General features: G+C 31.6%; 1 protein-coding gene across 1 annotated transcript; it reads right to left on the bottom strand.

The window, feature by feature from the left end:
• Positions 1 to 4,442: 4,442 nt before the first annotated feature.
• Positions 4,443 to 6,893, bottom strand: LOC125840189 (3-ketoacyl-CoA synthase 5-like). The gene is made up of 2 exons (XM_049519155.1): positions 6,487 to 6,893; positions 4,443 to 5,542 (listed from the first exon to the last, which is right to left on the bottom strand). The coding sequence occupies exons 1-2, from the start codon at positions 6,882 to 6,884 to the stop codon at positions 4,450 to 4,452; spliced, it is 1,491 nt and encodes a 496-aa protein (XP_049375112.1). The 5' UTR covers positions 6,885 to 6,893; the 3' UTR covers positions 4,443 to 4,449.
• Positions 6,894 to 18,917: the final 12,024 nt, after the last annotated feature.

The raw sequence follows: 18,917 nt of genomic DNA, 5'->3' as shown, positions 1-18,917 counted from the left end.
GACTAATAGAGTTAAAGCAGTTGCAAGACGCATAAGTTTTCTAATAAATTCTTAAAATAGAAGAGCCATTAATTTGTCGATTATTTCGACTGATTCAGAATAGGATGCGACACACCTAGAGCGAGTTTTAGGCTAAATTCATCCCTCAAGTATAACCCAAACTTAGGGAACATCCTTATAAAATAATTGTGAACAAAAAACATCATTTAACTATCTCAAAACATGCATAAACATCCTTTCTGTTAACTACTGTTAAAAAACTAACAGAAACAATTACATGTGCCAAGCACATGACTTCCCCAAATCCCATATACTATACTACTGATTTCCTCCTGAATTCTGATCGTTTTCTATATTCAACAGGGCTTGTGTCTTCTAGAAACAAAACTTCTTTTTCTTCTAAACTTAAAGCAACCATACAAGTTCTTTTTCAACATAAGAATAGAAGTTGGGGCAAAAGAAATAGCCACTGAAAAAGATTTGATTTTACCAATATTGTACTATTTTTGTTATTTCTCAAACTAAATATCTTTTTCACATTCAAAATCATCAGATTTTGTAGGTTGAAAAACAAGAAACAATACGTAGGAACAGAGATTCTGAATTTTCTTTATCAATGCAATAGATGACACTTTTAATTATAAGCACCTTATCGAATTTCTAGCGGCACCTCGCACAACCAAGAAAAATTTCTCTTTAGGCCAACATGCTTGGTGTACTTCTTATTAACATTAGTCTTATTGTCTCATATAACTGCATGCATCATCATTAATAATTTTCTCTCCAAATTGTGTCTCAAGAGCTCTCCCGAATTGCGAACGACTGTGCATCTTCTAAATTATCGAGTGCTATTAGTTTCTTTAGAAAATTTGAGTGCAATGATCAGTTTTATGAGCATTCAATTACAACCCGCGGTTAGCAAAGCTTTGCTGAAGGTTAGATTGAAAGTGGGACAATTGGAGCAGATCTTTTTTCTACACAAAAGCATGAAAGAAGAGTCCCAACTTCTTGTGTGTTATTGTTCATGAAGATGAAGAAATCAATCTACAGTATATGGAGATTTAGAGGAAGTCATGTGCCTAGCACATGTATTTGTTTCTATTAGTTTTTTAACAGTAGTTAACAGAATGGATGTTAAGGATGTTTTTTGGTCACAATTATATCATAAGGATGTACTCTAAGTTTAGGTTATACTTGAGGGATGATTTTTGCCTAAAAACTCTTTGTATTGGCACCGATAACTCAAGAATATTTAATAACATATAAATTTTATGATATTATCTCACTTTTTAATTACTTTTTAATTACTTTTTAAGTGAATGTGGCTGAAATTTGTTGAAAAAACTGAACGAGGTTGTATACAAAATCTAAAAAGATTGGTAGTGATTTGGAATGCTTTGAAAAAAATTCAGAATTGAAATCAACCAGAAAAAAGTCATTCGGAAATAGTCAATATTTTTTTTAATTGAAATACACAAATATACAAGTGAATACTTGTATACACATGAAAGATATACATAAATATACAAATAATATACACACCTCAAAAACAAATTCTCTCTTTTTCACCCTCCTCGGTTACACCACCACAAGTTCACCATACCAATCAGGAATTTCACCGTAACAATACAACACTATTTGAACTCTCATCTTTCAAATGTAGAATTTTTTCCGATGGACCCTCAAATCAAAAAAGGCAATCTAACGATATAAAAAATAATTGAAGGAGAAATTGTCGCGTCTTGTTTTGGGGAGTCATATGGGATCTCTTTAATGTGATGCAATGATTGTTGCCAAAAGGATGTTAATGATCATGAAAGAATATAGCTTTTGTTACTAAAGTCTACTAGATTGCTATATCTCCAGAGCCATCAAAATGAGCTTAGTTTATGGAGTTAACCTAATTCAATTCGTCAGTGAGATAAAATTGAAATTAAAATTTCAAATTCATTTAAAACTAGGGCTTATAAGTACGGTCCAAATTTAAATTAAAATAAATAAAGTTATACAATGTAATTGTTCTTTAATTTATAAGTTTGTTTTTTTTAATTTCCTTTACTTATTTATGTCAAAAAAAATATATTTTTTCTTTAACATTTGTTGCTAGAATTATTGTAACAACATCATTATTTGTTACATTTAATTTGAAAATCTTCTCATTTTCTTGATATTATATATATTTAAGATATGAGATTGTAATTGAAAGCACGTATAAAATGTATGTTATAATTGTAATTATTATGTACCTTCACATCATTTTGTTAGATATGTTACAAACACAGTATATTGATAGAATTTTAAGTTTGAAAAGAAGAAGAAAAGAAAGAAGGGCTAGCCCGTTCTAGCCCTCGACCCTTCTAGGATCAACTGTTTCCAATCCCTTTCAAATGAAGGGCCAATCCACCTGTGCCATCAAATTTCTTGGCCCGCAAAACTTAGGCTGGATAAGGTTGGGTTGATCCGTTTTAACAACTCTATATGTACCTTTGTTCATATCTATTGAGAACATTCATCACTAAATGTAGGGTATATGATTTACCTGCACATAAAATAATGATGTCATCAGCATAAGACATATGATTAATCCTAGGTCCATTTGGTTGCATGTGAAAACTAATGAACCTAGGATTTTCATATAGACTATTTAGCATTCTAGTTAAGACTTCAACAGCTTTTATAGTAATATGTGATTTGAAGAAACCATGTACCTAATATATATAGAGATTGTGTCCCAATCGATTTGCTAGTTTTGTGTCCACTCATCTTAGTAGATATTCTCTTCAATGTTAAGCCCAAAGTAGACAGATGTGTAGTCCAATACCCAGTCCAGCAATCCATCTAACCAATTCCAAAATAAACAAAGAAGATACATAGGTATAAAACTATAAATTCTTTTTCTTATTAAAATAGGCAAATTGGGCTTAAACATCCAATAATGGTAAGTTGAACTTTTTTCTATGTGTTCAATTAAGTTTACTTGAGAATTGAGATATGAAATCGGTACAACCATGACATATCCCTTTCCAAAATAGTAATAATAATAATAATAATAATAATTTTCTTATAATACCATTAATTATTATAAGTCATTTAAATATTGAAAATGAATTAAAAACAATTAGTTCTTAATAATAAGTTGGAGTATTATATCTTACTTAAACTAAAGCAAAAACCTTTACATTAATCTAGGGTCTGTGTCCAAACTTTCAGCCTATTATTAATTTTATTATGTGTCTCATCAATCAATATTATGTCATCAACCAATCATATCCCCACGACACCGCTTATTATTTATGCATGATTCATTTTCCATAGAATTGATATATTGTTTATACATATTTTTATTAGCTCGATATCATATGTCGAAAACAGCTCTTCTTTTTCTAATATAATATATATATATATATATCAATAAGATATTAAGTAAACAAAGAAAGCAAAATAGGACACATGGACTAAAAATTAGAGATTGTGAACTTTCAAGACTCTAGCTTCATTAATAAATGTCTCCAAGCAGTACTACAATATACTCCATATGGCTACTTGGTTAATTAGTAGTAGCAATAATTAATTGAGTTGAACTAGTGGTCCTTGCTCACCAAATGAAACGTGTGTTTGCAGCTAAAAGTTTACAATTTGCCCTCTAACGTGAACCACCTATAAATTAATTGGATCAATAAATATCAATATAGAACACCTAAAAAAGAAAAAAAATGACATAAATATCTTTTACTTTAATTTATAGCACTGGTTCAAATCAAGGCAATTATTAATCTTGTGTACGTTTTTATAACTTTATCTTCACATTCCTTCGTTTGTTACGCTGAATTTTTCTCTAAGTACTATCGACATTTAAAGAAGTAATTAATTATTTGTTACGCTTAATTTTTTTCTAAGTGTTCTCGACACTTAAAGAAGTAATCAAGAGATCACTATTATATCTGTGGCGAATATAGCCTTAGTGTAAGGAATTCAATGAACCCGCTAGTTTTGACAACTAATTTCTAGATTAATTATAAGTCAAGTTTATTTTATTTTTGGTTGGGATAAAATTGGAAAATAACTTATTTCGAAATTGTAATGTTATTTTTATTCCATGCATGTTGAGGATGAAATAACAATCCTGAGATAATTAATCCCAAAATAATTAATTTCAGAATAACTTGTTCTCAACCAAATGAGAGAGACGAATGCTAATACTAACATTGAACAACAGCCTCATACTCTCTCCTTGTCAATTGTCATCCTTGTTAAAAATATTTGGTATAGCAGTTCAAAACAAAGAAATTATGTATTCCCCTCATAGTAAATGTTGTGGAAGTCTACAATTATGACACACACAAATAGAGTAAATATTCAATCATATCTTAAAACACAAATAAGATTAAAATAGTCAAACAGTCCTCCTAATTAATGTTTCGTGTAAATAAAGAGAGAGAGTAATATATTTTACAGCTTCACAATCTCTGGAATATGAACTGGATACTTGTCAATACAATCTTGCCATGGTCCATCAGTTGGTGTCTTGATTGTCCTGTTACACTTCCAAACTGCACTATTACACTTAAATCCACTCCCAAATGCTATTTGCCATACTCTATCACCTCTCTTCATCCTTCCTTTTGCCTCAATATAACTCATCTCATACCACAATGATGATGAAGATGTGTTACCAAATCTATGTAGTGTCATTCTTGATGCCTCTACATGTTCACCAGACAATTGTAAATTCTTCTGAAGCTCATCGATAACTGCTCTACCACCCGCGTGGATACAGAAATGTTCAAACGCTTGTTTGAAATCCGGGATATAAGGCTTCCATTTGTGATTAAAAATCTTCCGTCCAATAAGTGTTAGTAGAAAGAGTAGTTGCTCGGAGGCAGGAAGAACAAGAGGACCAATCGTAGTAATGTTCGATTTTAAAGCTTCCCCTGCTATAACCATAAGGTCTTTTGAAAGATTAATACCAACTTTCCCTTGTGGATCTTCTTGTTCAAATACACATTTAAATGCTTTGTCGTCTGCACCCTTATGGGTGCGGACCACGTGCATTAATCTGTACTTGGCTCTATATTGATCGCGTCTTTTGTTGGATAAAAGTACGGCTGCACCCCCCATTCGGAACAAACAATTCGGGAGGAGCATTGCTCTTTCCGAACCTTTGTAATAATTGGGAGTTATTATCTCAGTGCTAATAACTAAAGCATATGAATTCGGATGAACTTGAAGAAGGTCTCGAGCTAAATCAATAGAGATTAAACCAGCACTGCATCCCATACCAGAGAGATTGTAACTTTTTATGTTGCTTCTTAATTTGTATTTGTTGACTACCATAGCTGACAAAGACGGAGTTGGAGAAAACAAGCTGCAATTGACAATGAGAATGTCAATGTCTTTTGGTTTGAGCCCTGTTTTGTTCATTAACTCATCAATTGCTGTGAATATGACTTCCTCTGCTTCACCTCTCGCACCTTCCATCGTTGGCGTTGGAGGGATGTAATGGATGGGACTAGGCAAGCAAGTTTCTTCTCCGAGCCCCGACCTGTGAGAAATAATATAGCACAACATAAAGTAAGAAGAAAGGCTTTCATGACTCGCGATAACAAGTTTTCTTGAAGAGATCAGATACTTGAGGCAAAGGCGGAGCTAGGAGCTCAAAGGGTGTACAACAAAACAATTGTATAATGCAACATATCTTTAGTCGTTTTCCAAAGAAGGCATGGTTGTAGAGCTGTCGGAGCTAGAAATTTTAGAAAGGAGATTTAAAATATGCTCGAATGCAACATTTTCACTTGTCTAAACACACAAAAAGTTAATTTTACCGTATTTATGCAACATAATTTTGAACGGAAGGAATTCAATTGAACCCCCTCAATAGGATAGCTCGACTACTATTCAAAATACATCTTATTTCATAAACAAACACGTTCCTTTAAATTCAAAACTTAAATTTATATTTATATCGAAATTCTAGTTTTAAATAAAACCTCTTAACATACAAAAGCTTTCAAACTCGTGTTTTTCTTGAAATGTGGGATAATATCACTTTATAAAATGTCTATGTAAATGCTTTATCCATCGAGTCATTCAAATGATATTTAGAGGTAAATCACTTTAAAATGTTGAAATAATTGAAATCTTGAAAATACTATAATATGCAAAGATATAATATTTCAGATAATGTAAAAACTAGGGATCGTTTGGTACATGGGATAAGGATAATAATTCTGGAACAAAATTCAAGAAAAACTTTATACCATGTTTGATTTGATCGCACTAACAAATCTCAGGATTATTTTATCGTAACATTTGTACTAAAAAAGTGTGATTACTATCCCATATTATAGAAGGAGTGTACCAACTCCTTTACTAGTTATTATTCCTTCAAAATCATAGATGTGCTTGACCGCACATGGAATATGCTTGCTTATCCCATCCCCGTACCAAACGACCCCTGAATAGTACAAATTAATCATGTAACCATACCTTTCAAGAATGCGCATTTGGAACTCCACACTCTTGGGATTATCCTTCAAAATAAGCCGGGAATGCTCCATGAAAGTTGAAAATGGTACACGACAAGTAACCGGAGGCTTATAACATGAATAATCTACTAGGTAAGTTGATCGTGGTTTCGACATGAAGTAAACAGTGGCTATAGAGATGATGAGAAAAGAAGAGTACAAGATTTGTAGAACATCAAAGTGTAGTGAATTCCATATGTTTAGCAACTCTTCAGGGCCAATTCTTAATACCTCTATAGTAACACCAATTATAATAGGCACAAGCAAAAATGTTAAAATATGATTAACAAGATATTGATAACCAAGTTTAACATATTTCAACTTTACTGAATTAGAGAAATTTGGGACAACTTCAGGCATTTTTGAGTGAAAAATATTATAAGTGAAGGGAAGGATGAATAGAGCTAAGAGAAGAAAATGGAAATTTAAAGAGTAAAAGAGGGAAAGTGTAATGAATGGAGAGCAGATGAGAGGATTAAATGAAGCAACGCTCTCTTAGCTGTAGGTTTTTCTTTTTCGTGTCCTAACTTCCTTGTGTGTGATCATTAATCTTCCAACTACTAGATCTATTTTTTAATAGTCAATTTGGTACTGCTATCGTGTAAAGATCGAAAACGAGCGTTAGCGTAATCATAAGCGTTGCAGTATGATCAGGAAGTCACAAATTCGATCAAATTATGAAAATGTTATGTATTGATCTTGTTCTTCTTGAATCTCGTATACCGTGAGAGGTTAGTGCATATTGGATTTGTTTGTGATCTTATTAAGATAACAACTACGTTAATTTATGGCTCATTTTTCTATAGATTTAGTTTTAGTATATGCTTAGATACTAAAGATTATATAGCATGCATGGCCTAAAATCTTGTATTTTTGTAGGCCAAACATTGACCATTAATTAGAAATATATTTATGTTGAAGGGTTGTAATTGAAATTTGTTTTCTATTGTTATTCTCTTGGTAATCCTTGTATTAATTCATTTGAAGTTCAAAAAGAAATTAATATTACAATGGTCATGAACTATATGTACATATTTTATGAACCTTTTGAGTTTTGACCATGAAAGTAAATACAATAAAAGAAAATTGGTTTTTCTTCAGTATGGTGTATTAATATATTATTTAAAAGCAGTACTGAATATGATGTAACAAGTTTTGATTAATTACTTCATAATTCATACTAATATGAGTACGTAACCAAAATCTTACTGAATTTAGTAACTCCATAAATAAAAAACGTTTACTCTAAATAGATTTGGTAAAGTAGTAGGTAGCATCATTTTTCTAAAAGAGATTTGACTTCAGCCAGAAGGAATTGGGGATATATAGTTATCAAATTCAAGGTTAGATGCTTTACTCTTCAACTTTCCTCGTATTCCGTGACGGATCAGGATTTTCACTAAAGGAATCAAAGTAGGAGAAGAAACACACACAAAGAAGCTAAATGAGGTTCAACATATATATAGTGTATTTTTTTATCAAAAGGAGTTTGAATGAACCCCTCGATCCTACCTGGCTCTACTCCGTTTTAATTTTAATTTTTTTTATAACAATCCAAAACATTGAAAAACAGAAAGTATGGATGCACTCCCATATTAACCAAAAAATCAAATATGGTTTTGATGTGATAGAAAATAAAATTGAATAAATTTTCTCCCTTTATGGGGACCATATATATAATTGAAGCATAGTCTCAACTCTCTTATTCATAAAACCTCTCAATGTAAATACATACCTTGAGGAATTCAAGAACATCAGAAAATCATCATTGATATATAGATAATTTTGGTATGTTTTTATTTTCTCTTTTCCTTTTTTGAGTAGTTCTGATATCTTCTTTTTAACAAACATATCGACATAAAGGCCCTTATGTACCTCCGAAGATATATTAAAAAGAAAAAAAAAAACTTAATTTCGGATGAAATAAATTAAAATGAAATCTCGAGGATATACAGTCAAACCTCGTTAATTATAATGGTCATTTGTTATAACAACATTTTACTATAACGATTTGATTTTCTTTAGAATCGATTTTTCGTGTTATATTTTACTTCTCTAGAATTTCATTATATTTATAACAAGAGTGACTTTCATTATAGTGTACACTCTTTATAAAATTACTCTTTTATACCGTCATATTCAAATATTTTGTAAGAAATATATTATATATAAAAATAAAATACTAAAATATTTATGATGATCATCATTAATGTCACACACATATATAGTAAATTTTAAATATGAATATCTAAAGAAAATTATATTTAAATGGTACTCATTATTTATCGTCATAATTTTACTATGAAAGATGACACATATCATTTATTCTCATGTATAATATCTAAATGATATCTAAACATCAAATAATAGTATAAATATATAATAATCTATTATTATAACAGCCACGAAATATTCAGACAAACGTCATCATTATAACGAAATTTAATTGTATATTATCCAAGTGTCGCATTGGCAGTCGGGGTGGTTGTAAGTTAGGGTGGTATCAATTGCCTTCTTTTTCTTGAAATTAAACTCCCCTCAAGGTCCCCACCTTATGTGTGCAACTCTTCATTTACACTATTATCAAAGGTGGTTGAATACAACATTTTTGTTATACTTTTCTTTTTGGTATAAAACTTTCTTTTTTCTTATATATACGGTTAGACTTCTTAATCAATTCAAATTACAAATTATTCAGTGATTTTATGAGTGAAATGATAATAGTAAAGTGATTTTTTGAAATAAAAATCGTTAATTAAGTGATCATCTGAATTTATAATAACAATTAACAGTCATGCATTACTTACCCTTTTTCAAATTATTAATAATAAATATCTATTTTTATAGTGTTATTTCTGATGACCTCTTATGTGATTTGATTTCATTATATTTCTCGTTAATAGTATTCAGTCTCTCAATAATAATAATTTTGTATAAATGAAAGAGACAAAGAGAATACTTATTTATTCATGTTTATTTGGAGGAGGCAGAAACAAATTAAAGTGAGGATACAATAGACAAATGACTACTTCAAATGTCAATCAACTGAGTTTTAAATTTAATATTTATATTTATTTAATAGATATTTTAATACAAATAATTATTTAACTAATAAAAAATATTGAATTCGCCCAAACTCATAAATGAACTTCTAGCTCTGCCCTATTGGCATGTTATAACAAGGAAAATTAAAGTCTACTTCAAGACATTATGAGAAATGACTTTGTATTGCCTGGCAATTTAACTAGAAAAAATATTCTAAAATGATGTTATATGTTCTATTTAACAAAAAAACATTATATTATACCTCACAAATGTCATGCTATAAGGGATACATAAACTAATAATAATATTTATAAGACCAAATATAAATAGATAGGACAGAAAGTAGCAAAGTCCAACAAAAGATCTAAAATAATTTCTCTCTTTTTCTTATGTTTCCTTTTTAGCTTATTTATGTTTATGATATCCCCAGTACATTGGAAAAATAGTTGAACATCAAGAGTCATGGGTATTCTATTTTGTCTGCTTTATTAAATTGAATTTTTTGTGTTTTTTTTTCCTGTGTGGGTGTGATTCAGTAATAGATAGCTTCTAGACCAAACCATATGTTATTTCCAGTTTATTTTTTCTGTTTTTATTTTTACATTTCAGACGTATACATCTAATTTTTTTTGTTATTTTTAACATATATTTATGATTGAGCGCACACGATAGACATACATTAAAAAAAATACTAAATAAATTTGTTAGATTTATTATAATTTTGAGAAATTGATTATTAAGGTTTGTGTTGTGTTTTATGGTACATAAACTTATGTTTCAAGTTTGAGCTTAATTTAGAGAAAAAGAAGGCAATTGTCACCCCCACCCCCACCTCACCCCCCTCCCCAATTTCGAGCAATATTTACATGTAGTTCAGATATGTGAATTTTCAACCTCGATTATGTATACCTAAATTATTTTCAAACACAAGTAAACCTATATGCAAATATATAGACAACAAATATTAGTTAAATGACGACTTTAAAAATAGGTACTGATGTACTTCGCCCAGAATTTGAGATCAATGTACGGCTTTAGTAATCGTTTTATTTTTTTCCTTTTTTGGCTACAATATCAAGTAATCTTTTCTTTGGTATAAAACTCACTGCACATACATTTTTAACTAATGACACAGATAGAATTTTGAGAACCATTTAATTTTTTTTATATGTTTTTAAAAAAATTAAGCTGCTAATTATTGTGACTTATAGTACATTTTACACATTTAAAAAAATATATAATAGATTCTAAAGAATACAAGAATTTTAAATATTTTAAGTTGCTAATTATTGTAATTTAAAATTTTCTTACATAATTTTTAAATATCTAACAAATTTAAAAAATATAGAAATTTCAAAACCGCCCTCGGATAGAAGCAGGCATGTCAATGAAGAGTTGCTTGCTTCCATTAGCTGAAGTAGGCATGTTGACCCTAAGCAGGTCAATGTACTCGCTTATTAATAAGAGAAATTTGTTCGATACACTATTCTAGCTATTATTATTTATTATATGGTTATTTTTGTTATCACTTTTATTTGGAACATATTTACTATTGTTAGAGAAAATGGTCTAAACCGCCCCCCCCCCCTCCAATCTATACCCGAAATCTTAACTACATACTTCAATTTTATGGGTGTCCTATCACCCCCCTGAACTATTTAAAAATGAAATAAATAACCCTTAAAATGCAATAACCATTCATGTGTCTAGTGGTGAAACACACGCACTTGACACGTGTTTTTCACCAATTAATCCTTTTTAATTATTTTTTCTCCTTCTTCTTTATCCTTTCTTCTTCAAATGTTTTTCAACCTTAATTCTTTGTGAAAGTTTCGATTTAAAATAATATTGAGGGATTTGAATCCAACTTGGGAGATTTTTTATTTTTTTTTGTTGAAGATTTAATTACCTAGTGTAGTTGTAGAGAAATGTAGACTTGCCGCCTCCTCCATCCTTTTCTTCAATCCACGGTGGCGGATTTTGAATAGAGATCTAATCCTTGGTTTCTGCCTTTATCACCTTCCATCTCTTCACCATTAACTCTTTCATTTTCTTCACTTGCTCAAAGTTTTCACCCAAAAAATATTTGTTGTCCTGTCAATGAAATTGAATACAAAGTTTAGTCTTCTATAACAAATAAATTTAATCTAAACCCTCTTTAGTATATAACGTAGTTGAATTTATATTCAACAGTAAAAAAAAAAGTATCTTTCTTCAAAAAGTTAAGAACATTGTTATGTAAAGACACAAAATCTTATCAAGAGAAGAAAAAGTTTGATGGTTTGGTTTAGATTACAAATTTATTCTTTACAAAGATTAAGAATTAATTAGGAGATGAATTCCAAAAAGGTTGCCGGAATATCTTCAAACTCTGACCATGGCAAAATTTAGATCAGGAAAATAGTTTAGATAATAAGAAAGAGAAAGAAAACAATGAAAAAAGAAAGAGAAAAAACGATCAAAAAGAAAAAGAAAATAAAAAATAGTCAGCTCACTGAGAGAGTGAATGCACTCTATGTACCAACTCAGCATTTCAGGAGTTATTTATTTCATTTTTAAATAGTCCAGGGGGTGATAGGACACCCGTAAAGTTGAAGTGTGTAGTTGGGATTTCGGGTATAGATTGAAGGGGTTTTGGACCATTTTCTCACTATTGTTATAAATATATCGTATTGAAGAAACCTTACCCAGTATTCAAGAACTAGGTTCTTGAATAACACACAAGATACTTGCGTTAGTAAACAGTAACACCAATATTTTGTGGAAACCTTTCTAACTCAAGGAAGGGCAAAAACACACCGAGGTTTTATATTAATTAAAGATTTACAACTCATTTAATCAATGAATCTAACTCTAAACTTCTACCCTTTTTGATTAACTATAATCGAAACTCTCAACTCACCAAGAAGTCAAACTCGCTTCTTGTTTACAAAAACTCTCAACTCTTCTTAACTCTAACCACCCAAGAAGTCAAACCCACTTCTTGTTTACAATTCTCACAAACTCTCTCTTAACTCTACCCCGAAGAAGTCAAACCCACTTCTTGTTACAATTCTCTCAAGACTCTACCCCCCCCCCCCCCACCTCCCACCCCAAGAAGTCAAACCCACTTCTTGTTACAAAATCTAGGAATTATTACAACTCAATAATAAACCTAGAACAAATCAACAAAGACTAATAACCCTAGATTTTAATTGATCAGACTTCAACATTCATAGTTCAGAGTGGAACACAATTTCTGAACTTGGTCCTTGTGTTCCTGTAACGAAGCCCTGCGATTTTTCTCCAATGACTATTGCTCTCAAGATGATAAATTTCGTGAATATGCAATAGTTATCATTCTGGATTTGCTGGAAAATTCTCTCGATTTGTGTTTATGCAAATACGACTTTTTTTCTTCTTTGGCTTGAACCTTTTATAGAGTTTGATTTGCCTTCATCAACTTCTACAAGGAAATGAATAACAAATCTTTTTCCTTCTTGAACTTGTCTATATTTACTTCTTTCCTTTTTTGACTTGAATTGCTACTTCTTTATTTCTTTCCTTATTTGACTTCCTTCCTTTCCTTCTTTATTTCTTTCCTTATTTGTTTCTTTCCTTCTTTATTTCTTTCCTTCTTCGCTCCTGCGTTTCAACTCTTTCTTTATTTCTTTTTCCACTCATTTATTTTTGCACTTTTTCTTCTTTGCCGCAATCTCTCATATTTGTACATGTTGTCTGCAGTCACGTCTGAGAACCTGGTTCACCTAATATAGTACACATAAGACAACAAGTAGTGAACCATGTTCACTTTATCAATCATCAAAACTACTTTATATGTTCTCCTACTTCCCAACATTTTCCCTATTTTTGATGATGATAAACAATGCTTTGTCACACATCAAGAACTACAAACCATCAAGACTCTTTGTCAATCATCAAAACTACAAACTTCATGTTCTCTCATTTCCCAGCAATTTCCCCCTTTTTGATGATGACAAACTATGCATAATATGTCCCTAACCCACATCATATAACTTCCCCCTTTTGGCATCATTGAAAACCAATAACCAAAGAACTCGACTAACATTCAATGAGTGCAATATCATTTTAACTCATGGCCACTTGGGTAACACTTTCAATTACAGTTCTGCTAACATTACAATAATTTAATCTGAGAATATTAGCCATCTTAAACTCACACACAATCAATGTCTTCAATGTGAAACAAAATAAACAAATATGTATCAGTTTAAGCCCTTAGAGCCCTAATTCAAAAGCATATGATATCATGAGTATGAGACAGACATAAGCACATCAAAGAGTCTGGAAAAATAGAGGATAAGGATTGGGACGAAGATTACTAAAGTGGAGAGAAAAAGAATGTTTATTGTCATCATTAATTTTTTTAGTGCGCCCATTGTGCACCAGCTCCCTCGTTATGATTAGGGTTGGGCGTTCAATTGGTTCGATTCGGTTTGATTTTTTTGGTTTTCGGTTTGGTTCGGTTATTACAATTTCGATTCGATTTATTTCGGTTTGATTTTCGAGTTAACCAAATTTAATTAACGTGGCTTGTGGGCTGTGGCATCTGGATAATTTTCTGCTGGCTTGATTATAAATTGATCAAAATTTGACTTTCTTAGCCTTAATTTGTTTCACCAAGTCTCAACTTTCAACCATTCAAGTTGTTTCTTGGCAGTAAACAAATGCAATGAGCTCCCAGAGGATACCATATTCAAGAGTCAAGACCTATAAATCAACAAGTGAAGGATAGTTGACACCCTTCTTTATAAGCACGTCATAACTCACAAGCTTTCTACTTGAAACTTACCATATCATTGACTAAAATATTCAAACAAAACAGATAATTCTTGTCCAGCAGGTAGCAACATTAACAAACTAGATGAGAATAAGAATAAAAAGACTATCAAGAGTCAAGCCAACAACACTAGAAAATTCAACAAACTTGTGTCCTACCCTAAAATAGAGTTAGTTACAAACCAAAGTGAAAAGTCCAACTGCCAGTAGGCAGCATTGCAATTTGCAGCAAGCCAACAACCAAAACATTAAAAACCCAACAAAACATTGTTGCAACTTGCAACCCTCACTGCAATAGCTCCCAAGTTCCAACATATAGCAACCAAGAAAATAACAAAACATTGATGTGCTTGCGAGAAAATAGAACTCTTTAGACAAATTATCTACATTTCATAGTAAAATATATAAAACTATCAAGCAAGTTGTGTAAATAAGTTCTTTACTTACCCGTTATCACACATCGCTAGTTGATAGTTGAACTTACAAGTTGCAACTATATATCAATAATACTAGATTAAGTCCCACTACAAGAAAAATCTAAAAAAATATGAAAGAATTTGTTAGTTTTTAAGAAACATAAGTAAGAAAATTATTTTTAATATAATTAATACAAATACCAAATTCTTACCAAGTTCAAGTTGCTCAAGATACTCTAAATCTTCCTCAATATTGATTGGAAAAGGCTCATTTCTAAGCGAATCTTGAACACAAATAAGAGATTGCACAAGTTTAGGAGTTAATGAACTCCTAAAGGGATCAAGAACACAACCTCCTGTGTTCAATGCACATTCAGATGCGATACTTAAAATGGGAATGGCTAACACATCACGAGCCATCTCCGCGAGAATAGGAAATCTCGGCTCATTTACTTTCCACCACATTAATATATCAAAGCCATCACTATCTGGCTCAATATCTTCAGCAAGATATCTTTCCAATTCTGATTTACTACCTAAACTTCCACTAACTTCTTAATGCTTCTCAAATTGTTGTTTCGTTCTTATTCTTCCTCTATTTACAAAGTTGCCAGAACCACTCACACTAGATATACTTGATGAGTTGTTAGATGAAGTGGGTGAAGATGGTACATGTAAAGAGATTTTTGAGGATTTATCAACATAATAATCAAACAATTTGTTCATGTATTTTTCACTTTTGAACATAGCTTGTCCCCAACTTCTTTTCCAAACATATCCACAATTGCAAATGGAACATAATAAGCTTGTTACGGGGATCCAACACGGATGAAATAAAGATCATCTTGTTCATTTTATGTGGTTCATCCCAATACTTTTTGAGTTTTTCCTTCATACCTTTTGCCATTTCTTTCAAATTACCATCTTCATTTTCCATTATCTCTTTCAAAATAAGATTAAGTTCAGCAATTCCAACAAAGTGTGTATTGCTAGTGACATAATTAGAACTAGAGACCTTCAAAGTAAGTACATAAAAAGTTTCAAGAAATTTCACCATTGACCTCACATTTTTTCAATCAACACTTGTAAGAATATCTGCACTAGTTCCATCTTTTGCACTAGTTCCATCTTCACCTTCAGAAAAATCAGAACCAAAGGTATAAAGATGATTCAAGTATCCAATATCATAAAAACTATATCTTTCAAATGCAAGCTCAAAATGTTGTGTTATATCAAGCATCGAATATATAGAGTTCCACCTAGTAGGAACATCTAAACATAATGATTTCTTACAAGTTATCAATTGAGATTCACAATATTCTTTGAACTTTCAAATTCTTGCGGGATATTATTTAATGTATTTCACGGCTTGTCTCACTAGCTTGATAGACTTACCAATTTCCTTGAACCCATCTTGCACAATAAGATTAAGGATATGTGTCATACACCTTACATGAAGATGGTCGCCATCCATAATGTTAGTTCCCCAATTACTCAATTGTTTAGACATTTCTTTCACAGTAACATCATTAGAACTAGCATTATCAACTGTAATAGTAAACACATTATCCAAACCCTATTCAAACAAACAATTAGTAATGCATGCCGCCATATCCCCGCCCTTATGACTAGAAATAGGACAAAAAATTATTATTCTTTTATGCAAAGTCCAATTTCTATCTATAAAGTGGGCTGTCAAACAAATGTAGTTGATTTTTTGTATAGAGGTCCAAGTATCTGTCTTAAGACAAACACTTGGACGTGCTTCTTTGAAAACCTTCTTCAAAAGTTGTCTTTCTTCAAGGTATAGTTCATAACAATCTCTCGTCACGGTTCTACGAGAAGGAATATGAAATTGTGACACTGTAACTCTCATGAAGTTTTTAAAACCCTCTTTCTCAAAAAAACTAAACGGTAGCTCGTCAACAATTATCATTTTGGCTAAAGCTCTCTTACTTTGTGCTTGGTCAATTTCCAACTGCTAATCACCCCTTCCTTTGCTCCCATTGAAGATGGTGGAAAATTAATTAGATTTTGACCTTTATCTACAGTGTCACAGGGAAATTTCGGACATATTCTCATATGAGTATTCATTGACGATGTACCATTACTTGATGTAGAAGTTGCATAAGGTTTCACACAATACTTCCATTTGATTTTCTTACCTCCACTTTCATCAGTGAACTTGTCAAAATGCTTCTAACAAGTAGCTCTAAGTTCCATGAATTTTCTTTTCTTTGAAGTATCAACATCTAATTCAACCTCATTGGGAGATGAGGTGTTAGGTATGCTCTCATTTGAAGCTCCACTTTCACTTACCCTACTTCCAATTTGTGTCATTTGTAAAAAAGTGAAACAAACAAAGAAGAACAACAATCAGAATTCAGAAAGACACAGACACACAGTACATTACAGTTCACAAATCGCACAAATTATCACATAGTTGCATTACTGCATAGTTGCATTCAATGATTAAAAAACAATAGAGGATTCACAATTTACAGCAATAAAATTCACAAATCATACATGTACTAATACATCCTAATTCCTATGTCTAAAAACGTCCTGTGTATTTTAACTAATTATGCTAACCGACTCACTGATCAGTCCCCAACTAACAGACACTTAAACAGAATAGACAGAAGTAGAACTTTCGTGGTAGAGAATTAGAAATACTTCCATGCTCAGTCCTAACTCATCTCATATTTGAAATTGAATATAACATATATAAATATTTCTAGATGAAGTTAAGACTTAAGATGAGATATATAAACATATCCAGTGAGCACTGACCTTCGACTTTCGAGTCGGGAGCAGTGCACTGAGCAGTAGCGGGCTGCATATGTGACTTGCGAGCAGCCGAGCACTCAACAAGGAGCCAGAAACAATGACCGACGAGCTAAGACTGAGAGATGAGGGATGGGAGTTGAGAGATGACTGTGAGCATGCGACGTAAGTCGTAACTAAGACGAAAGTTGATAGATGAGAGTTAACTGTTGAGAGACGAGAGTTGAGAGATGAGAGTTAACTGTTGAGAGATGAGAGACGACTTACGACTTACGACTTACGAGAGTTGAGAGATGAGAAATGAGAATTGTGGCGTATTTTGAGAGATCAGAGACGACTGATGTTAGGGAAATCAGTTTAGGGATTTTTGAATATTGATTGGAATTTGGGTTGGGCATGGGCTGAATTTTTATTGTAATTTGATGTTAATGTTGTGGGCTATCAACTATGATTGGGCCGACTGGGCTGAAAGTTAATTAAGATTTAAGGGGGGTAAAGAATATATACAAATAATTTCAGTTTTTTCGGTTAACTGAATTTTTCAAGCTAAAAATTGAAAATCGAACCGAAGAATTGAAATATTGAAAATTAAAATTGAAACCGACCGAAATAACCTAAAAACTAAAATCGAAATGTAAAAAAAAATTGGTTCGATCTATTTTTTCGATTTTAACCATATTATGCCCAGCCCTAGTTATGATCAGTTTTCTTAGAATGTGAAATTACACCAAAAGCAATATGAGGTCCATCATTAGTTGAGAATAATCAGTTTAAGAAGACCAGGTGAGTATTATTGTCATGCATTATGAGCAACAACTGAGTTTTGGAGCTCCTTTTTTAAAAAACTTTTCATTTCATTTTTTTAAATTCTACTCCATAACATTTTCACTCCTCCATGGTTTTTTTATAGCCCTTTTCTTGATGATATTTTGAAGGAGTACCAACTATAAGTAAGAGATTCATCACAGTTTAGATCAATAGAGATGAATTTATCAATAATGAAGGCAAGCACCGATAATAGTATGTTCTTAAGAGAATTGTTCCTCCTATGAGATAACTGGTTATACACTTGAAATGGATGGAATATCAATTTGGAATTTGTGAACCTGGTTCATATGTGAGAGGTAAAACAAAGTTCCCCTTAAATTAAAGCAAGGGTGGCTTCAAGACTGAGGTTTTCATCATTTGAGTGGTTTCGGATTGAATGATTCTTATTGTCAAAGAAAGGGTTCTTGGTGATTTTTAAAAGAATTGATTTTTTTATGATCGACCAGGTTCACTAGTGCTTATGTTTGACATAAACTCAGAAAATTCATGCATTGAAAAAGGATGGTACATACCTGAG

This window comes from Solanum verrucosum, unplaced genomic scaffold (genome assembly GCF_900185275.1).
Source record: "Solanum verrucosum unplaced genomic scaffold, falcon-dt-bn FXZP01000180.1, whole genome shotgun sequence".
Taxonomy (NCBI): Eukaryota; Viridiplantae; Streptophyta; class Magnoliopsida; order Solanales; family Solanaceae; genus Solanum; species Solanum verrucosum.
The sequence above is the reverse complement of the archived record's forward strand: the minus strand, read 5'-3'. Positions and strand labels throughout refer to the sequence as shown.

What these genes read in the sequence shown, in the direction of transcription:
- LOC125840189 (XM_049519155.1), bottom strand. Translation starts at nt 6,884, where the DNA reads ATGCCTGAAGTTGTCCCAAATTTCTCTAATTCAGTAAAGTTGAAATAT. An exon ending in CAAATGCGCATTCTTGAAAG is followed by an intron (nt 5,543 to 6,486) that starts GTATGGTTACAT and finishes TATTTCTCACAG; the next exon opens with GTCGGGGCTCGGAGAAGAAA.